At 36.7% G+C, this 24263-nt stretch overlaps 1 protein-coding gene across 1 annotated transcript in view; it reads left to right on the forward strand.

Moving 5' to 3' along the window:
• Positions 1 to 18428, forward strand: part of ciao2a (cytosolic iron-sulfur assembly component 2A) — a 28561-nt gene extending 10133 nt beyond the window's left edge. The window contains 3 exon segments of the mRNA XM_030135607.1: positions 3719 to 3768; positions 14911 to 14956; positions 17678 to 18428. Of these exon segments, the coding sequence (XP_029991467.1) occupies positions 3719 to 3768; positions 14911 to 14956; positions 17678 to 17778 (197 nt within the window). The 3' untranslated portion in view covers positions 17779 to 18428.
• Positions 18429 to 24263: the final 5835 nt, after the last annotated feature.

The following is a 24263-nucleotide window of genomic DNA, read 5'->3' on the forward strand; positions in this document are numbered from 1 at the left end:
TTTAATGAATTGGTTGTAATCGGGGTGTGAATTGGATTTTAAGCAATATAGTAAAAAATGCTCCAGGACAACCTCTCGCACCCCACCTTTAACATAATATAGCACATTATGTGTAAATTCCATGAATAATTGACCATTATCTTGAATGTCAATGAATCCCTTATTATACAGGGCAGGGAAGGGCAACTTCAGTCCTTGAGAGCTGGTATCCTGCATGTTTTTGATATTTCCCTCTTCTAGCACACCTGGTTCAATTAATGATCAGCTCATTGTCATGCTATGCAGAAGCCTGATAATGATGTAATGGCTTCCAGGTGTGCTGGAAGAAGGAAATATTTAAAACATGCAGGATACCGACCCTTGAGGACCAGAGTTGCCCACCCCTGATATAGGGTGTCCATAAAATCTCTTTACAGTTTTACAGATATATTACCAAAACAAATGAATAGACAAATCTGTGGAAATTATTACAAAATTAAATGTAGATATTGAAAAGGTTTTTTGCCTAATTTAATCCACCTCTGTGTGGGACCATTAGTTGTGCAAAGCACATCAAAATGGTCCTGGATTTCTTCCCATGTTGGCTGTATCATAGCCTCATCAATGGTGTCAATGGCATCAGTGATCTTTTACTTCAGGTCGTTGATGTCCCGTATCTTTGTTTGATACTCCATCTTTAACATAACCACATAGAAAGAAATGCATGGCAGTGATATCTCATGAAGGAGGTGTCCAGGGAATCGGATTCCAATCCACTGGTCTGGAAATGTTTGATTTAGGAACCCACCAACATGCAATCCCCAATGTGGTGGTGCACCATCTACCTGGAACATGATGGTTGGTTGAAAGTCATCCAGTTGTGGTGACACATATTCAGTCAAAAGGTCAAGGTGATCATTTACAGTAATTGCAAAGAAAAACGGACTAATGATTCCATTGTACATGATCCCACAATTTTGATAATCACCAAGTATATAGAACAAATCTGATGAACGTATCTCAGCAATTGATTTTTTAAACTGTAAAGAGACTTTGTGGACACCCTGTACTGTCAGTTAATTGGTTCAGTGTTTGGTCTATAAAATGATGAAAACTGATTTCTTAAGTTCAAAATGCCTTCCTCAGATTTTGTCCACATCCAAAAGATCTTCTGCTTACATCATGGAGGAGTTAAAAAATCAGAAACTACTCAACTAAGAGGCTGGAACCTGATATTGTTATTGTCTCAAACTGATTTACTATCTAAACAGTTGGAAATTCATTTTATCGTTGGTAGCTCCAAGCTCTGTGTTTTAGGAATCTGTCAGAGTCCTGCTGTTTAGAATCTACCCCATTCTGGGCCACATTCACTCTCTGTATGTGTATTTTTCCTTCATGCAAATGTCTTGCTTGAATCCCGACTCTGTGGAAGAACAGAAAGCGCCGGAAACCACAACCTTAAAGACCGGTTTCTGTCAAAACAAAATAAACAACAGAGCACACTTAAATGTATTAAATTTGGAGATATTAAAGGAGCAGCTTTTTAGACAGTCACTCCTGGAAGACATCCATAATTCCTTTATGAAGAGTGACAGACATAGATGTGAAGTGGATCAATGAAAACAGAGCCGAGAGATGTTTTATACCCTGGATGGTTTTTCTGAAGTGACTGTCAGAGTCCCTTTTGGCAAGTAAGGGAACCTGTCAGATGCAGGTCTAGTGTTGGAGAGAGATTTGAATGAAGCATAAATTAGTACACTTGCTATAAAAATGTGGCACATTCTCCCAGTTAGACAGAATAACTTTGCATATAATAATCCATTTTTGCCCAAACAGTTTAATCACTGCCTGAAGTATTTAAACACAAAGTTGAAGGTTGAATTAACCCATAAAAACACTTTATCACAGTACATTTGCGCCTGAGACTAATTGTATTTAATTCATGTATACACAGGGAAATTACTTTTCAGTCTAATTGGAGACGTGTGAAATTTTCCAACCTTCAACAAATAGAATAACTGTGAACGACTGATAATTTTAACCCTTAAAGACTAGAAGTATTTTTGTAGCAAGTTACAGATAATTTTACAGAACATTTTAAGCCTGCCATTATAACAGACCGCCTAGGTGTCTTCATGTTTTCTTTACAATAAAAGTGTCAGAAAATGTTTTTTTTGCTCATTCTTCTGCACCTTTGTTTTCAAAGGAGTTAACTTTCAATATCTTACCATTAATTATGATTATTGTAAATAACAAGTGGTGCCAGGCACAACAAACCCCACCCCTCGCACATACTGTAGCTTATTCTGGCATCGATCCAGCTGATGTCATCTTGTCTATGTGTGTGCTGATGTCAGCATATCAATTACCTGTATCAATGTGCCAAGTTTGAAGTAAATTTAAATAAAATTGATGTTTTTATATACACATTTGAAATGTCGCCCATTATAAGTAAATGGGAGAAGAAAAAAGATTTTTTAAAAATTATTAAAAATGTGAACTTGGAATTACTTTTCCCAAAATGTAACCACACTTATTCTGGGTTACTGGTAATCTATAAACTCAAATTGGGTATGAATTCAACCAGTATTTCTGCTCCTGGAGTGTTAACAAACAAACCAAACCAAAAAAAAACACCCCTTGCCTCCCCTTTTGGGGGGGCAGGGTAATAAATGCATAAAACAGTGTGTTGTCATAAAAAAGGGAAAAGTAAGGACTTTTAAGTTTTTAGCATATTTATTATCATAAACAACTGTAAATGTCCGTAACGACACTTTTTGAGATTGCAGAATGAAACTTTCAACTATTTTACATCTGCTCAAACATGCTTTCTGGTCTTGAACATTCAGTATCCACATGATGGCTTAATATTTTTTGTTATTTCCAGGGGTTTTTTTAGCCTGTGTGGAAGTCTCTGAAACAGTTCCTTTCTACTTGTAATGGAGTCCCACATTACTGCTATAAAGTGTTAGGCTATATAGGTAGTGTCGGAAAGCTCAGGATCTCAGCTTTCTGATGCTGTTTGAATTTTGTGGATAGTGGTCCAGGCAAACAGTCCAGGAGTTACAGTCGTTTGAATGCTGTAAAGTACAAAATGCAGGGCTGGAGAGGTTGCCATTGTTAAAGGGTTAAGTGACTTATCACCATTTATTATAATGTTGTCCTGCGCACTTTGTATTTTTCAATAAAAATCAGGCATTTACGTATAATTGGTTTTACTGTTTTTGTAAGTGTTCATAAAAACTCAGTAAATTCAGAGGTTTTTATATCAAAGCAGAGAAAATTGAAGAAAAAAGTGACACTTTCAGAAAATGTATTCATATGAACATAAAAACTGAAACTGCCATTCATCAAACTACTGTACATGGGTTTTACTGGTGAATGTTGCAGAAGTAGACAATATGTCCACTATTGAGCCTCTGAATGTCCAAATGGGTCAAATCTGATGATGCTGAAAAGCTGAGAAACTGTTTTTATTAGAATTATTTACATGTCTCAGTAGGATTAGTGGATCAACAGTTATTTAACATGTTACATGAGCAGATGCTTTGGATCACTGGGACACTTATATCACATCCTCACCTCTGCTTGCTCTTCTCTGTTTTTATCCAGCAGTCGTGTATCTTCCAGCAGACAACGATCTTTTATGTCTGTAATCTGCGGGTTATTTTCCCCATGAGTGCTCAAATGTTTCTGATAACTATCTGTTGTCTGATGGTGATGTTTCGTGTGTTTACAGGCCTGTGCTTACAAGTGAAACTGCAGAGGTGTCTGCCCTTTAAACACAAGGTGAGTACAAGACGATTATTGTTATCATGTTGAAGTGACACGACCAACGCAAAACCAAGAACATGCAAACATCACTTCCCTGTATTCTATCCAACCTCAGTGGTGTACACAAATTACACTGCAAATACAAACAATACTTCTAGCATTTCAGTGCACAAAACTACTTCACTTCTTGACAAAGTTTTTATTGTGAAATTAGGAACAACACAGAAACATGTGTCACTGTCCTGGAGTTGACAGATAAATCTCATTTAACCCATAAAGACCCAGCACTACATTCATGCAAAATTTGAAATGAAATTTTCTCTCTGTGATTTATCACCATTTATTATAAAATTATCTTCTGTATTTTGTGTTTTATCAGTAAATCAGATATTTCCCTGGATTTAATTTACTGATCATGTATATGTTCATAAAAGCTCAGATTGAAGTTTAGGGTAATTATATCAAAAACGGAGAAAACTGTAGAAGACTGACTTTTTCAGTAAAATATATCATTAACTGAACATAAACCAAGCATTCCATCCACTGTCATTCATCAAACTCCATGGGTTTTACTGGTGAATCAGTGTTGTAGAAGATGACAATGTTTCCACTAGGGATGGGAATTGGTTCTCGATTCCCAGTAGCTCAGTTCCTTGGAATCGTTTGCCTGCCTGCTTAACGATTCTACTTATCGATTCCGCCTCTATTGCACATGCGTGATGACGTCACATGAATGCTACATTATTTTGGTTTAGATCGTAGCCAACACGGTGTCGAGGCAGAGACACCCCAAAGTATGGCTACATTTCTCGCAAAAAGATGACACCAGGGCCACTTGTAACATTTTCAAAGCTTCCATTTCTTCAAAGGTGGGGAATCCCTCTAATATGCTCAAACATTTGTCCACGCAGCATGCAATGCATCTGCAGGAATGTCATGTGTTTGATACGCTATTTAGTGACGCTTGTGAATGTAGCAGCAGAGCAAACACTAGGGCGTTGGGGGGGGGGGGGGGGGGGCTGGCTCAAAGAAAAGTTTTTGAAAGTAGAGAAAAGGAAAATGACAACAGTTGGAGACTTATGCCGCGTTTCCACTACATGGAACCGGCTCGACTCGGTATTCCTGGAGACCGTTTTCCATTAAAGGATACTACTGACTTTACAGTACCTGGATGTCATAGTGATGTGGCACGTTATTTCTGTGTCATCTGCTCAGAGAGTTGCTGAGAACTTGCTCATTGAGTGTTGTCCCATCTGAATTTTTATGTCGGCCACCAAAGACTGAATCTCCTCGACCAACCATGATGTAGTTTTGGGCTGTTATTATGTGGATTAATGTACCACTATATTTACTGTCAACTTCTGCATCTGTTTTTTTGTAAAATGGCGGGTCACAGAGAAAACTGTCTGACCAATCAGTGGTCTGCAGTGTAATACGTCACGGTTTAATATCACTTGGAACCTCGGCGGAGGTGATGCCAAAAAAGTAGTACCGGGTATCAGATTCCAGGTCCTTTTTCATAATGGAAACGCATAAAGGCCAAGCCAAGTGGAGTTGAGTTGAGCCAGTACCATGTAGTGGAAATGCGGTAATAGTGAAATTAGTAAAGTGTCTTAAGTTTCACTTTCACATTGTATGGTGTGACCCCCCCCGTCAGTGCTTTTGTCACTAGCATGTGCGTTAACATTCCTGATTGCCACCTCATACTATCGTGACTATCTGGAACCAGGTTCGCCGTCATCTGTTATTATTATTTGTACATACTCTATATGTTATATTTTCTGTGGAGAGATGGAAATATAAAAGACAGTTAAAGCATACACACCCCATTTGTACTCTTTTATTCCCTCACCCAATGAGAATTGATAAGAGAATTGATAATGGAATTGTTAAATTCTCATCCTTAGTTTCCACATTCGCTGTGGAGTCTCTGAACGTCCAAATGGGTCATATCTGATGACCATGAAAATATGACAAACTGCATTTTACACCAGTTATTTACATGTATTGATAGGATTCGTGGATCAACAGGTATTAAACAGTTTAGATCAGTAGATGCTTTCGGTTGGTGGTGGATGTTTGGGTCTTTATGGGCTAATGTCTTTTTAACTCCTCTACAGTTTGGCTTAGTGTTTCAGGCCTGAATCTCTTTCACTTTGAGACCACTGTTTTGAGCTTCTGTTACTTTAAATACAGTAGTTATGTTTTTTTTTGTTTTTTTGTTTTTTTTTTTGCTGCCTGCATCCATCCCAAAAAAGTAAGGTGAATGCATAACATGAAATATCAGTACCACATTTGTTTTCCTTGTGTCCCCATTACTGCAATTGAGACTCATCTCACTATGTACTGTTTTTAAAGGGAATGCATCACCTTTATAAAGCAGTTCCAGTGAAAATGAGTAATTTTAAGTTGGCCAAAACCAAGCAAGACAAATTGAGTACTCCCACAGACAACAAATGCAGGCGGAGGAGTTGAAGAGGATGACCTCATTGTCTGATTCAGAGGCAGAGGAGTGGAATGCTGTCTGTAGAGAAGCCCGATAGGTTTTTTTATTTACAAGTTAAGGGTCCCTTAGAGTTCTGGGATGACCATCAAACAGACAGTACTTTGTAGTCATGTGTTAGGAAAGAAAGGCTTCACTGGAGCTTTAAAGCAGCTTTAAGAAGATGAGTAACTGCTTGATAAGAGGAGCGTTTTCTTCCAGGAAGCTGCTTAATGTAGGAGGCGGGGATTCAGGACGGGGGATCAGGATACTGTGTTACAAGAAGGTGGAAATAATAAGCTGTTGTTCAGTTTCTTTTCAGGTTATTTGTCGGTGTGTGTTTGGGACAGAGGGATGTTTTCCAAGATCCATACGGGTGCTTGAAATCCTTGAAAATGCTTGAATTTTAACAGGGCTCAAAATTAACTTTTTGACCAAGGAGCACTGTGCTCCTAACCCTAAAAAGTTAGGAGCACAGGCTAAAATCTAGGCGCACCACTATTATATAAAAAATTTGGAGAACAAGCAAAACTCTTGGCCATACCAAGTAATATTCCTATTAGGGCTGCACGATATTGGCAAAAAAAAAAAATCCGATTTTTTTTTCCTCTAAAAACTCGATTTTCGATTTTGATTTCGATTTTTTGGGGTAAAACTACAAAAGACAAAGGTCAGCATGTCGTTTTCGTGAGCAGCCCACAATGCAAGGCACTGCTCTGACCTCAAATCTGTGATGGTATCACGTGATGAACCCCCAGAAGTTTATTTTTCTTAATTAAATCTTTCTTGAATGAAATAGAGTCTACAAACAAGTATGCAACAAGAAAATAACATAAGTTTGCCAGGGGGAATACACATATAATACAATGTCCAAATCAAAGGCAAATACTTATGTTTTTATAGCTTTTTGTTTCCAGATTTATCTAACAGCTTTTAAATAAAGTAACATCTTTCAAAAAATAAATAATATTTATTTTTGTGTTACAGAACTTACATTTGTGAATGAAAAATTTAGCAAGTAAGAGGACTAAATTAATTATTTAAATTTGAATATATATATATATATATATATATATATATATATATATATATATATTGGTGTATATGTGTGTGTTGTTGTGTTTGTTGTTGTGTTGTTGTTGTTTTTAAATTTGATTTATTTTATTTTTTTTTTCCTGGGTATCTGGGCCACAGAAGTGATACCAATGTAAGTCAGTGACAGGCATCAGTCGTGCGTGCGTGCGTGCGTGGACCAGGTTAATATAAGTGATCCACATGCGGTTCTGTTTAAACTGAGGGATCCGTGCGTGGGAACAGGACGACCCAGGACACGCTGGAGGATTCTATCCTGGATGCGGGTGGATGTGGTGGGCACAGGGCTGTGTGGGCTCCTCTGCTGAGGCTGATGACCCCGAGACCCGGACCCGGATCGGAAGAAGACAGTACGGTACGGATCCGGGACAACGGAAGATGAGTGATCCGCATGCAGTTCTATTTCAGTTGCGGGATCCGTGCGTGAAGCCACGGCTTACATTGGTATAAGTACTGCGGGCTCATGAACACATTTAAAGTCCGGCCATTGCACGGAGTTCTGTGACAGACCGCTGTCACTGATAGGAGGAGGAGCCTACGGGAGCCCGCAAGCGCACGGCCCGCAGGCACGAGAGAGATGAAATCGATTTTACGATTTCCCTTTTTTAAAAATCGTCCTAATTAAAAAATCCGATTTCGATTTAAAATCGATTAATCGTGCAGCCCTAATTCCTAATGTATTTAAGCAATGTTAACAACCTAGAATAAAGTATTGAATAGAGTATGAAAGAAAAAGCTTACATTGACAGGTGCAAAACAATTGTCAATGTGTGGTATATACTTTAGTTGGTTCTTGGAGAAGAAAGACGAATCACACCATTATTTGCAACAACCAACTTTTTTATTTCATGGCCTAAAGGCCCTTAGTCACTGTGGTCTACACCACGCCTAAAGTCTACCTGTAGATATCTATTTTACCATAGTGATAAGGTGCTGTGCTAGAAAAATTTGAAAAATGACCCTCAAAAGTGCTTGAATTTGACCTTGAAAAATGTGTACAAACCCTGGAAAAGTGCTTGAATTCCAGTTTAAGTTCTTTGACAATGCTTGTAATTATAACTCTGATGTGATTGATTTATTTATTTCTAATATTAACTCAGACCAATGCTGCTTACAGAGAGGGGATTCATTTAGAAAAAATAAAACATGTCAAAAAAAGAAAATTAGCAGGGGATCTCAGGTCGACTCAAGGTACATTTTTATCGAGTGTGTTTGGAGAACGCCAAGTCATTTCCCCTTTTTTTTTTGGATTAAACTTTGTGTTCTCCTTTAATTTCTAAACTTTTTGCTATTCTGAAACATAATTTTAGATGTTTATAGCTTAATACAATGTACATTATTGTGATAAAAAGTGAAAAAAATAACCATGACTATATGTATTCCTGTAGGTATGTATTTTACCCCAGTGATAAGGTGCTGGGCTGGAAAAATTTGAAAATGACCCTTAGAAGTGCTTGAATTTGACCTTGGAAAATGAAAACGAACCCTTTTTTCATGCCTGTGCTGTGTAATCCAGATAAATGATACGTTTGCTCTGTAATTACACATTGAAGTCATCAAATCTACCACAACAAAACCATTTAGAGGTCATGTTCAGTTGGAACAGTTTGGCGTAAAAGCCTCCTGTATTCTGAGGGTCAGCAGAGCATACAAATTGTGATAGCTTGTGTAGTAGTAGTAGTAGTAGTAGTAGTAGTAGTAGTAGTAGTAGTAGTATTAGTCCTCCTGTATTTTTTTTTTTTTTTTTTGCAAATAAGTGACATTTGACAAATGGAAAACAACCAGGTGCAACATAGAATACACACACTCAAATAATGCAACTCATACGAGACAATACAACACACTTGTTAACAGACCTAGACAGACAACAGAGGAAACAGACAGTATATTTAAATATTTGTTGCTAAATCGAAGGGGGAGAGTTGGGGGTGATGGAAAAGGGAGAGAAAGGTACCTGTACTATGTGTGTTTGTGAGTATATACTATGTCTGTGTGTGTGTGTGTGTGTGTGTGTGTGTGTGTGTGTGTGTACATAGTGTGCCTGTGTGTGTATGCAAGCAGTTTATCTTGTTTGTGGAAATGGAAGTGGGCTCAAGAAAAGAAAAAAAAAAAAAAAACTCACTCACTCTAGATCCCACTAAATTTTATGGCAGAGAAGGACGCTGATATGTTGAGTATGAGATATGTGTAGTTATAGATAAATTTCAGGTAAAGAGGATATGTAAGGTTGTGATTGTATGAAGGTGATGAATGATGACCAAAAGGAGGATGTATCTTGTATGTTATATTGTTTGGAAGTAGGTAGATTATCCATTGATATGTGGTCTATTAATACGTTTTATATGTGTAGTGTTCCTTGATTTACAGTTCATGAGGATAGTTTTCTTGGCGATGGTCAGTGCAACCAGCAGAAATTTGTTTTTTGTGTGGCTTAGATTGATTGTAGTTCTGTCTCCCAGGATGCAGAGCGAGGGCGAGGTTAGGATGTGACAGCCCATAGTAGTGGAAAGTGCCTCTGTGATGCTTAAACAGAATCGATTTATTGGAGTGCAGTGCCAAGTAGCATGAATGGATGTGTCAGGTTTGTTTTGCATGTCAGTGTGAACAAATATCAGAGGTAAAACCCATTTTAAACAATTTCTGTCCAGTGAGGTGAAATCTGTGAAGTACCTTGTACTGTATTAGCAGCAAGTTGGTATTTTTCATCATTAGGTAATTTTTTTTTTGTTTTTTGTTTTACAAATTTGTGTCCAGAAGTTGGTGTCAGATGGAAGAGTGTTTTCTGTTATACAATTCTGACACACACATCCCTTATGCAAAAGTGACCCACCCGCAATAAGTCACCAAATTTGTAAAAAAAAATAAAAATAAAAAATTCAAGGTGTATATATAAGCACAGTACATGTTGTGAAAAGCACAAAAATGTATTAACAATTATGCACTGCACAAATATTTAAGCACATATTACAAATATATGTGATTAACACCTGTTATTTACTTAAAAAAAATTTTTTATTGATTCAAATCCCATAACCTTTACTGCAATCTGTTTTCATCCATTCAGTGTTACATAGTTTTTTGTTACAAATATTGCTAAACTAATATGTATATATATATATATATATATATATATATATATATATATATATATATATATATATATATATATATATATGTATGTATGTATGTATGTATGTATGTATATATATATATATATATATATATATATATATATGTACTAGAAAATAAATACACTAAACCTATTTTTTCCACAATATTTTCATAATTCGGGGTAGATTTCATATCTATGATGTCCAGCAACTCTTAAATGAACACAGATTATTTACTTCAATGGCTATATGAATTAATTAATTTTGTAGTTTCTAGGAAAAATTTCAAGTTATACACATGTATTTGAACATTTTTATTAACATACAGTACAAATTCACATAAGGGGTCACACTTCTATGGAGTGGGTGAGTTTTCCGTTCTAGAAAATTGACTCATGGGTCACAATTCTATATAGAAAAGGGACCCGGGGGTCAGATTTCCATAGGGTCAGAATTCTATATGACACCGGCATCGAGAGTAATGGATAGGTCTGATTTCCATTTGAGATATGGAACTTTTAAAGTATTGTCTGATTGAGATAATGCTCTAAATATTTTGGAAAATATTTTTTGGGGGGAGGGTATATTGATTAATTTGAGAATCGGTGGTGGGAGGTCAAGGTTATTGATCTGAATATTGGACTTTGATTGGATAGATGATTTAATCTATAGGTATTCCAAGAAATGTAATGATAAAAATGTGGTGTTTCTAGTCCTCTTATAGTTTTTGGTTTTTGAAAAGTGGCCAATTTGATTCCAGGGGGTCCTGTTTTTCCAGTACAGTTTGATTATAGCTGAGTTAAGGGATTTAAACCATGAGAGGGTAGGCTATATTGGTATCACTGTGAATAGATAGTTTAGTTTTGGAAGTACTGTCATTTTGATGACTGATATCCGGCCTGTGATAGCTAATGCGAGATTCATCTAGTGCTGAAGATAGGGCTGCACGATTAATCGATTTTAAATCGAAATCGGATTTTTTAATTACGACAATTTTTAAAAAAGGGAAATCGTAAAATCGATTTCTTCTCTCTCATGCCTCCGGGCCACGCGCCTCCGCGTGCCCGCGGGCTACCGTAGGCTCTTCCTGTGACAGCGGTCTGTCACAGAAGTCCGTGTAATGACCGGACGTTAAATCTGTTCATGAACCCGCAGTACTTATACCAATATAAGCCGTGGCTTCACGCACGGATCCCGCAATTGAAATATAACTGCAAGCGGATCACTCATCTTCCGTTGTCCCGGATCCGTACCGTACTGTCTTCTTCCGAACCGGGTCCGGGTCTTGGGGTCATCAGCCTCAGCAGAGGAGCCCACACAGCCCTGTGCCCACACACATCCACCAGCTCCAGGGATAGAATCCCTCCAGTGTGTCCTGGGTCGGTCTATTCCACGCACGGATCCCCCAGTTTAAATAGAACCACATGTGGATCACTCATATTAACCTGGTCCACGCACACACGCACGACAGATGCCTGTCACTGACTGACACTGGTATCACTTCTGTGGGCCAGATACCCAGAAAAGAAAGAAAAAAAAAAAAAATTTTTTTTTTTTTAATAATTAATTTAGTCCTCTTACTTGCTAAATTTTTCATTCACAAATGTAAGTTCTGTAACACAAAACCAAATATTATTTATGTTTTGTAAGATGTTGAAATTTATTTAAAGCTGTTAGATAAATGTGGAAACAAAAAGGTTGTAACAACTATCAGTATTTGCTCTGATTTGGACATTTTCTTATAGTGTATTCCCCCTGACAAACTTATGTTATTTTCTTGTTGTATACATTGTTTGTATACTCTACTTCATTTCAAAGATTTAATGAAGAGAAAAAACAAAACAAAACTGTAGGTTCATCACGTGATCCCATCACAGGTTTGAGGTCAGAGCAGTGGCTTGCATTGTGGGCTGCTCACGAAAACGACATCTTGACTGCTGTTGCCTTTTCTATTTATACCCAAAAATCGAAATCGAAAATCGAGTTTTTAGAGGAAAAAATCGGGATTTTGTTTTTTGCCAAAATCGTGCAGCCCTAGCTGAAGATCATCGTCTATTTATTTGAGTCATGGGGTCAAATTAAGACCAAGTAGATCTGACAGCCTGGGGGAAACCCTGATCCCCAAATATATGACATCACTAGAGCAAAGTGGGATAGGTGATGAGTGGGCTGCCACGTCCCAGCCATTTAGTTGTAATGGAGGAATTGCAGACTTACTCCAGTCGATTGAGTATTTAGAGATCTTGGAGAAAGTATCAATTACATTAATAGTCTCATGTAATGATGCTGGTGGGTTTTGTAGAAACAGTCAAATATCATCAGCATAGAGGTTGATTTTATGTTGCATATTTATGGTTTGAACTCCTTTGATGTGGGAGTTTTGTTGGTCCTCCTGTATTTACTTTCTTGCTCCCCAGATACATCTGACCGTTAAGTAAACTGGATGTTTTTTTGTGCAAGTCACCTGTTAGTTGCATCTGCAATCGATGTCAGTTTTTTTTTTTAATCACACCTGTGCTTTTCAGTCCTGTTAACTTCCTGCTTTAGTGCGTCGGAGGCACTGTGAGTTGCAATTTATATCAAATGCTTAAAAGAACCTGTGGAGGCGGTTGCTTTGATCCAGGTCCAAATTAACTCTGAAGTGCTGTGTTCAGTGGGGATGCATCCAGTCTCAGTTCAGTCCAGTCCAACAGCCTCGTGTACTCTGAGAATTAAAAAGCCAAGTGGCTCCTGTGGACATGTGTGCGTCACATTGTGGGATGAAGCTGAGCCATCCAAAATCTTCGATCTATATTTACTTTGTTAATCCCGTCCAGAAACAAACAAGGGGAAACATTGCAGGCTTTAGTCAGACTGCAAAAATCAAGCTCCTCTAATCACTGTTTTGTCAAATTAATACACAGTGAAACCATCATATCTACACCTTTACTGAGGCTATAAGCCAAGTCCTCAGATTCTGAATTTGCAGCACTGAAAAAGCATCACATCCTGCTTAGAGCATAGGTGATGTTTACCTGCTTTTAACGCTTATCTGTATTATAAATCATTCATTTCCTCCATAAGTCAACATTTTGCTAAGTTTATCTAGCTTAGCAATATCATTTATTGTTTGAATTTATTGATTTTATCAGTCACATTTAACACTGGTTGTTTATATCATTCGTCCACATTTTATGTATTAACAGTCCTTTAACTTATTCTCAATTACATCATTGAAACATTTTTATTGTTAAGTTGCTAACTGTATTGATTTGAACTTTTTGTTTTTAAACTTAATTGCTAGTCCACTCTATTTATAAATGACTTTAAAAACAACACAGATGATCAAAGTGCTGCAGACAATCAATCAATCAGAGTATTGGTTTAAGTGTCTTTTTAACCTTATTGAAGTGCTTTAAAACTATGGTAACTTTTGCTGTTGTTATGCTTATAATTTCTTCTTTCATGTTTTTACTCCTTTTAGGCCTTATGTCAGTGATCCCCAACCTTTTTTGGCTCGTGACCCCATTTTAACATCACAAATTTGTGGTGACCCCAGACATTCAAAACAGAGACATTTTTTGGTTGAAATGAATTTGTTTTTGATCATGTAATAGTTTGCTGTACTATGTTACAAATAAATGTTAATTTTAGACACATTTAGTCTATATAATGTATATTATTATGGACGGAGGCAGAAAACCCAGGTGTAGATTACTGCACAAAGTGAAAATTTTATTTTCCTTGGTCAGGATATGTACAGTCAGTCCAACTTGGATTTACAAGACTAACAATTAATACTGAACAAACAAGAACTCAAACTATGAATTATGAAAGAGCTGCAGCATCTGAAACCGACCACAATGAACATTTGAAAGATAAACAGTATCACAGTGCTTCAGTTTCAGCTTCACAGTTTGTCATGTCTTTTATGGGTTGTGATTGTCTCTGTCAACTCACCATGTATTTTTTATTAGTAAGGTTTTATTTTTATCAATTACTAGAAATTTCAGGCGACCCCATTTGAATTCCAGGTGACCCCACATGGGGTCCTGACCCCAAGGTTGAAAAACACTGCCTCATGTTCCGTCTGTATTTACTTTAATTTTATTTTATGTGCCTTTGCAGCATTAAAAAATTAAGTCTAAGGGTATGAAGGAGTGAATTTATGATTATGATTATTTAATGAATTTTAATTCTGAAGGAATTAACAGAGATGCTCAGATGCTCTGTAAATATTGCATTATGGTACATTTATATTACATTTGTTTGCATTCAGTAGTGAAGAGCTACTGAATGTAAACAAAATGGTCAAGTCCAAATGGCCTGAATTTCTGAGCGGTATCTCTGTTAAAAAGAGTGTATTTTACTCTTTAAACCAGGCAACAGTATTGTTTGTTCTTAATTAAAATGTCTGCATAATCACTAAATACCAAAAAATGAATAAAGAATAAGCCATATCGTTTGACAACACTTGTTTTTTTGTCTCCTCAGTTGGAAATTTACATTTCAGAAGGAACCCATTCTACAGAAGAGGATAGTAAGTCTATTTTATTTATTTATTCATTTTAAAGAGCAAATGGCAAATAGATTAAACAGTCTTTTACTGAGAGTGTTTGGAATCATTGGAATGACTGTTTGTATTTAAAGGCTTTGAAGTCTTGTTTACCATTGGCTTTGATGGTGTATAAAGCATTAGATTTATGATTAGATTTATGTCTGCCCTCATACACAAAGACAAACAACAGGGACAAGTCATCACATCAAGAGGGTTATTAATTATGAGTAAAAAAAAAAAAAGTTTCCTAAAATGGAAGCACTGGAAAACCTATTAATATTACATATATTTATATTGGACACCACTGAAAAAGACAACTTTTCAGAGTCTAGGGCTGTAATAATCGGAAAATGTTAATCGGCAATGAATTACCATGAAGATAATTTGATCAACCAATAATGCAGTAATGTTTTTATGTTCATTTTATTGTGCTATTATAATATAAGCCTCATAATATTTCAATTATACACATAAACTTTATGAAGAAGAGCTATTTGGCACTGATCACTATGTAAAACTTTCTACTACAACACCCAAAGCACTTTCTAAAGTGTCGTCGTGCTGTGATGTGTGGACTGGAGCCAGGGATGGAACTGCCAACTATCTGGTTTGTGGTCGACCCACTCCCAACTCCTGAGCCACCACCAGCCTGACCACTTTGAAACATGAGGCGTTCAATGTTTAAATTACATTTCTGCATAACTTTGAGGCTTTTAGTGAACAAAAGTTGCATAGCACAGATATGACGAATAATTTCAGTAAAATAACTGACATTGCTTTCAAAAGATGCTCATAAAAATGATGAATATGTGGATATACGGATGTGACATGTGATTTACATACCATTAAACCATAGTAGAAACAACATCATGTAAATATCATAAAACATCATATCGTTGAAAACTTTGTGATTCGTTGTCTTCGTTAGCAATTTCTTCATACATCTTGTCTGACGAAAGTACTGGTTGAATTCATTTCAAATTTTATATGTGTCTTCCTTGTGACTGTGTCTACAAAGTTTGATCACAGTTTTGAGAAATTTCAGATTTTGGAAATATTAAAAAATTTGTCTTTACTTATAATGGTTCATATTTTAATGGCCTATAAAATGGAAATGGTTACAGATGTTACTATTGAGCACTGTTCGGGAGTCATATATGGACTTTCATTTGGGTCAATGACCTTTGACCTTGAGCGACCTTGAAGGGTCAAACTCAAGATCACTAATGCCTAGATTTCAACAATCTTCTTCGAAACTACTGGTTGGATTCATTTCAAATTTTATATACATCTTTCTTGGGACAGTGTCTACAAATTTTGTTCACGGTTTTGAGAAATTTAGATTTTTTTAATTTTTGATGATTTTTTTTTTTTTTAATATTACAAATTTGCTTTTGCTGGTTAGAAATATCAATGTAGTTACTATTGAGCACTGGCAGGAAGTCATATATGGACTTTCACTTAATTAGTTGAGTTACCCTCCAGTGAAAGTACCACCCTCTTCTATTGTGAGATTGATCTCCTACATCAGGACCACAGGACTTTAACATAGAGACAGAATCTCAGTACCTGACAAATTCATCTGGTTATTGATAGACCATGCCAGTGAGCTACAGGGCCATTGGTCCTGTTTTTATACAGAAGATATGGAAGTGATTCTAACTAGGGATGCACCGATACCACTTTTTTCCAGACCGAGTACAAGTACTTGCATTTGAGTACTTGCCGATACCGAGTACTGATACGAGTACTTAATAATCCCATTCCAGTTCTTAGTTCCTTTTGTAAATGTGCTTTATTGTCGTTGTCATTAGTCTGACTGGAACAAAGTGCTGCTACTGACATTTAATGCATTGGAATGAGTGTTTCTCAATTAATCCACCAGGGGGTGCTGCTCTTAATTAACTATACTGGACAAATACCACGAAGAAGAGTAAAGTTTTTTGAGAAGAAGAAGAAGAAAGTCAGTAATAACAAACATGGAGACGACAGAGGTAACACTAATGTGATACTAATATTGCACCGTTTTCTCTGGTAAGGTTTAAAAGCTTAGCTTCAGCAGGAAGAGAAAAGAGAAATGACCCATAAGTTTTGTTTTCACTTCTGCTGGCGGCGGTCTGCACCACTCCATACCCCCGCTGGTATTCTCCGTCTTGGTACGCATCTGCCAGCACCTGGAAAACGGATGGAATGTACGCAGAGGACGGACAGAACGCTGCGTCTGTATCTGTCTGTGTCTTGAACGTTACTTGCAGTCAGCGTTACTTTTATCACCGTCATTTATTTTGAAAAATCTCCGCACTCTTCACACTCCACACACATTATTCCACTGCTGCATACCTGCTGCACTGAACTGTGAATGTCACACGGCCGGAAGTGGTATTGGTGCATTTGTATCGGATATCTTTTACGAGTACGAGTACGCACACTGAGTATCGGAGCCGATGCCTGATACTCGTATCGGTATCGGTGCATCCCTAATTCTAACTTCTAGTTAAAACTAATGGAAACAGCTCCAGTCATCAGACAACTGTGTAAAACCTATTTCAGGCTTTGTGGTGTCATCATGAAAGGTAATAACCACCATAAACGAGGGTTCAGAACAAAATCAGAACATCAACCATGATAAACAAGTGTTGCAGTAGTCTTAGAGACCTTTATCTCAGTGTACTATCAGTGATGTCATTTAATTTGTGTTTCCAGTTAACAAACAGATCAATGATAAGGAGCGGGTGGCGGCTGCCATGGAGAACCCAAACCTGAGGGAGATCGTGGAGCAGTGTGTCACCGAACCGGACGACTGATGGACCAAGCTCCGCCCACCTGAGGCCAACACCTCAGGGTCCTTGTGTGTGTTTGAGTGCCTGGATGTTCTTCACAGAAACCGTGCGTGTCTGTCTCATGGCAGAGGCTTGTGTCGCCTCTGGGGAGTTTGCAGATTTTTGGGGATCCTTTTCATTTTCAGTCCTCTGAATAATAGAGCAGATGGATGCCAGAATAAAGGGACAGACGTGTTGTGACTCTCTCATCATTCCCTGCTGGACGGCCTCGCGGTGAACGACAGTGTGCTTTTGTCGTTGGCAGTGGAGCTTTGGATCAGACTCTGCAGAGGAAGAGGATGAGCGACTGAAGAAGATAACTTGTATCCTACATCCATCCCATCTGGCCTTGTTCTGTTTCATCCTCTGTGAACCAAACACATTGCAAAGAGAAAAGGATCTACTGTCAGAAGTTTTTTTGTTGTGTTTTGTAAGAATAAAACGGCATTGACATATTCCTTCTATGATTGACACTGAACGTGTCCTTTTGTAAATGCACTCGTCAGGTGAATCACTGAGATTGATTTGAAATTATTCTTCTAAAGGTGATTTTTTTTTTTTTTTTGTTCCTTTTTTATGTGATATACAAAAGAAACCAGGTATTGAAAGCTTGAATAAAAGCGGCTTTTAAGTCATGTTGTATGCATCTCTTTCAATTAGCCTTTGTTCATGAAAGGACATGGCACAGTAAGAAAACAAGCTTTAAAACACCCTCCTACTTATCTGACTGGGAACATAACCAACAAAACAGAAGCATCAAATGTTGTCAGGGTTCTCACGGAGTCTTAAAAAGTCTTAAAGTCTTGAATTTACAAATCTGCATTTAATACCTTTGAAAAGTATTAAGTTTGATATAGCAGGTCTTAAGTTATGCTGCCATAAACTTATTTGTTGTGTTTAAGTGTGTCTGGGAAATGTCTAAACTGCAAAGAAAGTAGCATTAGTCTACTCTGTTCCATCCTTTCCAACCCGACAATTTATATTGAAATTAGGAACCAGTTATCACTAACTTTGCAGCCCCCGGTGAGAAATTATCACAGAAAAGTGAATGCCTGGTTGGAGAAAAGATCATTCTCACCCTGGTTGACATGAGTGGAGGGGAATGTGTTGGAAGCTCACTGCACCTTATGCAAATCAATTCAGCTCGGAACTGTGGGAATCAAGGTGTTGGAGTAAATAAATACATCTTCCTAAATTTGAGGAGTCATGGATTTTTGCCAGTATGGCCATGAAAATTGGAAATTGGCAAAAAATTCTGTTCCAAATTGTCTTAAAAAGGTGTTAAAGGAGTGATATTTTACTTTTTTAAATGGAATTCTGCATTTTAAAACATATCCCTCTGGTCTACATAAACTGTAAATGCTCTGCTTGGGTCTGAATTCTTCATTAATTCAACTCCACAGGTCCATCTTCAACCCTATTTCTGAGTAATGACACCAGAAAGGTTGTTTTGAGCGCTGGCCCTTTAAATGCAAATGAGCCACTTCATGCCCCACCCCCTCTAGGTTGTTAATCATGCTTTCTGTCCCATTCATCCAAGAACTGAACATTTTAGGTAATCAGCTCGAAGTTTGGACATATTTTCAGTATGGACTACAACCGCTGCTGCTGACAAACAATTATGTCATACTCGGAGAAATGTTCGTCCGAAGTCTTGACCTTGTATGTGCAAATGTGACGTAATTAGTTATAGACGTAACAAATTAAGCAGGAATTAGTAGAAATCCACTTGATTTTTTCTGGAATGAATATAAAGATAGCTATGCAGCACATGGAGGGTTCAAATTCAAACTTTTGGAACTATTAGGGTCCAAATGAACAAATAAATGAACCAAAGACTAATAAAAGTGGGTTTAGTACAATATAACCCCTTTAAAAAGTCTTAAATGTTACTTGTAGAAACCTGTTGGAACCCAGATTGTGTTTTTTAGATAATTTTATACCTACCTGGTGGTACAAGCACAAAACCGGACACATTCTAATTAAGAGTAACTTCTCCTTATGTTTCAAGCCAAACTATGCAAGTTCCGCTTCTGCAGACTTTAATAAAGCAGCTAAAATTTGCTTAGAGGTCTTATTTCTGTCTTTGTGCATAAGAAATCAATATAAGTGAATCCTCAAAGGAACTTTGTGTTGGTAAATGCAAATTCTGCAAATTTACAGGATTTCAGTTCTGTTGCAACATGTTGATGGTCATATGAACTATGTTTTCAGGTCAAAAATGTCCAATTTCATCACAATTAATGCTATATTTTCATGTCACAAATGGCCAAGTTATATTTGAACTGAATTTACCTGAAAAACAAATATTCTATTCTTTTAGATTCCCCAGTTTTTCTTACAAGATTCTATCCTACATATCACATGTTTTATTTTTACAGGTTGCAATATGGAGTATGGTGCTGATCCATCCTGCTTATGTTACACCAATACATACATTAAGAATGTCACACGTCACTTTTTAAATCAACAGTTTTCTAATAATAAGCATTTTTATAAAGAAATAACAATTCTATATTGTTATTTACTCTTTAGAATGATGATAAACTATACAATAAATAATTCTGATCCTAGTTTTTGCACAGGGATCATTAGTGGAAACGGTGACATGGCTGCTGAGCATCAGTATGATGGGATCTGTAACAGCCATGTCACATCCGTCCACTGACACATTTTGTGTTTTTGTGTCAGCTGTTATTGTTTTAGATCCACAATACTAACATTTATGAATAAGAGGAGAATTAGCAATAGTAAGTATATAAGTTTATTACTAATAAAGTACTGGTACTGACCAGAGTATCATGGGTAATGTCACGTCCGTCCACCAGCAAAAGCTTTCACATACATGTGCTATTCAAAATCCAATATTTCTGAAAATATAGCTTCCACTGTCAAATAATATCAGTAGTCTGTGCACAAATGGATTAGCATTATTTCAACACAGTTCTATGCGTTTCTTACAACTTTTTTTTTTTTTTTTTTTGACAAAAATGGCCACTCATTTGACCCCCTAAGTAAATTTCAGCTGAAAGACATTTATTTTTCTGTTTGAAATAGAAGAATAGATTCCTTTTATACAACCCCTGACTCTGAGACATGTTTGAAGTTGTCAGTTGTGGGTTCACCTGTTGGGGGCAGTGTTGATTTACATCTATGATGATGATGATGATGATGATGAGCGCTGTTAGAAACCTGAAGACAGAGAAAACCGTATAGACAGACTCAGGCTCTCATTACTGTTTTCAACACTTTTAATGCGCTGTAATTATCAGTTGAATTAAAGTTCTACCTGAATTGTTGGCTACAAGTCAGTCTGGACGTCTGTGTGTGAACAGCAGCAGGAGCAGCAGTGTTTTCTGAATCCACATTGTAGGCCATGTGATACCCAAACAGAAGAAAGTAAACAGTCTGTTTAAAAGTCTTCTCACACAAATCATATATGACTCACCACCTTCACAAACAAAACTTCAGGAGAACACGAAGACCTGCTGAGATTTGTAACAAGCAACATAGAATACAACACAGACACTGATTATTCACAATGTCCCTGAGCATTTACACAACTGCACCAGTTTTGTAAAATTGCAGAAATTGTCAACTACAGGCTTCCATCTGTTCTCATCAATATTCTGGGCTCTTCAAAAAAAAAGACACCGCAAGCTTTTTAAATGCATCTGTTTATGCATTTCTGCCACATATTGAACTTTTCCTCTAGTGTTAGTCCTTTTCTGTGATAACGACTGGAGCTTAAGTTGACCTTTAAGTAGTTCGATGAGCTGTCCTTGAAGCTTGTGGTGTCTTTTTTTTTTGTTTTGAAGAGCCCTGAATATTTATGAGAACAGATGGACAGCCTGTAGTTGACAATTTTTGCAATTTTACAAAACTGGCGATTGGACACTGGCAACATTTTGGCAAAATTCTTTCCAATTTTCTAGATGGGTCCGATCAAGTGAAAGCGAACATCAACATGAAAAAGTAAGTTTGTACACATTATTTTTCAAGTGGGCTCATTTTTAGGTAAAAATCTCTATTTTATGGAACTTTTTAAAATACCACTTATAGAAAAAAAAAGTTACAACTGAATTTATCGATTCCTCTTTTAACACCATAGCTCAAATTTGACGCTAAAAATGATATCAAATTTTTTTATATGTGTTCAGTCTGTTGAGTATGTAGATGACTGTAAGTTTCAAAGTATTTTCAATATTTTGTGAATATTATTGATGTTTATAAGTTTGAACATTTGTGAGTTGCTTAAAAGGCCCTGTCCACGTGTTACCACAAAAATACCACTTCTTAATTTCCAAGTTATTTTTAATTCAGATATTTAAGTGAAACCTTCACAAAGTAATGATCTTTTGATACATTTTGGGTGATACATACAGTAGTAAAGAGTTGTCCACGTGTTACTATGGCAACCTGTCCATGTGTTACCACATTCTCATGTCAATAAAACCAAGACTTTTCAATATTTTACTATAAAATTTATTTTCAGCATAGTTGAACATTATATCTAAAAGGTTTTGTCCTACTTGATATCAATTCCTGTCGAGAACTGCATGTTTTGAATGTCTGCGTAAAGCGTAAAAAATCGATGTCTGTTTCAAGTCCACATGTTACCGAGCAGCAATTTGACATTTTTCACCTAAGAAATGTTATCTCCCCAAATGTTGTTATACATAATGTTAAAGTGCTTACAAATACCTACTCAAATACGTATAATGCATGCATATAAGTTAGTCTGATTACATGACAGAGACTGTTGAACACCAAATGCATCCATGATGGATTCGAAAAAGGGTAAAAAAAACAGACCAAATGGTAAATCAACACTGGGAGTTTGGTTTCGACCAGTTCTAATATGTAAAGTGTCAGGAGATAATTTTTATTATGATTAGGCACTATATAAATAAAATTTGATTGATTGATTGAACACTGTCAGTACAGCGCTGTCTGGTTTGATGCTCTTAAACTCCCAACTGCTTTGACACATCAGTGAGCAGTTGTTGTCTTGACAGTGCTGTAATCCTAACAAAACCATCTATGAAACATCTTGTCCACCTACAAAGAGCAATAAATTGTATGGCATAATTATTTCTCAGGGTTTTGACATTGCTTGTCAATAGCTCTCTCCCTTCATTTGTTCCCAATAGAACTGAAGGAGAATAACAACAGAGCTCATCTAAAGCATAGACTCACGTTCTGTGATTGTATCTCACATTATGACCTTGGTTTGACAACATGATTTTGATACAATCAAGGCACTGGCACACAAAGAAATACAATGGCACTTACCAGGTTTTCCACAGAAATAAAGTCAGCAGAAGAATTTGCACACTGACATTTTTGTGACTGATTTCCCGTCTTTGTACAAAAGTGGAAAATATGTCTTGAATTTAATACACTGTTGTCCATAAAGTTGGAATAAGTTTGTTTTCAGACACATTCCTCTTTTTATTCCTATTTATACACATCAGTAATCACCTTTGACCAGGTTCAATGGTTACATACGGAGTCCTAGTTGAGAATAATTCACATTATACATAAAATGACTGTATATCAGATTAAAGAGAAGTCTTATTTGTTGTTTTGATATATTTAATCATTTCAAATAACACGGCACATCTAACTATTCCCAAGTGATGTTTATCACCATTTATTATAATATTATCCTCTGCATTTTGTGTTTTTCAGTGAAAAGCAGGTTTCTTTTTATCTTTCATTTACTGATCATGTCAGTGTTCATAACAGTGTGACATTCAAAGGTTATTAGAACAGAGAAAGCTGAAGCAAAAGTGACTTTTTCACCAAAATATATCACTAACTGAACATAAAACCAGCCACTACCACTGCCATTTGTCAAACTACATGGGTTTTACCAGTGAATCAGTGTTATAGAGCATGACAGTGTTTCCAAATGTGTTAAATCTGATGCTGGTGAAAAGCTGAGAAACTGAATTTTACCTAAATTATTCAAATGTGTTGATTAGGGGTTCAACAGTTATTACACATTTTCCATCAATAGAAGCTTTTGGTCGTGACAACATATATACACAAAGTAAGACACAAAACAGATATGCAAATTGGAATTACAATAAAATAACAGCATTACAGGTAATGCAATAGGAAATTGTCTTTCACTCACCATCAAAACAACAATCAGTATAACATTATAACAATTAACGCATGTATCCATATATAAGAGTTTTTCTGTGAATGTTCACTGCTCTTATTTGTTTTGCTTGTTTTTTAGCATACTGACTTGTTTTGGCACAAAGGACCTCTTACATCTGTTTACTGGCCAGAGGAGGCCTGTTTTCCTGAAGGCATCAATTTAAATTCAGGGAATGTTCTGTGTCAGAAACAATGAATCAAGCTGTCCTGTACACAGGAAGTCTAACAGTGTTTGTTGTGCACCAAGATTTTTTCCAGGATCTGGTTAATTATGGAAAGACGGAATATTATTATAC

This window comes from Sphaeramia orbicularis, chromosome 6 (genome assembly GCF_902148855.1).
Source record: "Sphaeramia orbicularis chromosome 6, fSphaOr1.1, whole genome shotgun sequence".
Taxonomy (NCBI): Eukaryota; Metazoa; Chordata; class Actinopteri; order Kurtiformes; family Apogonidae; genus Sphaeramia; species Sphaeramia orbicularis.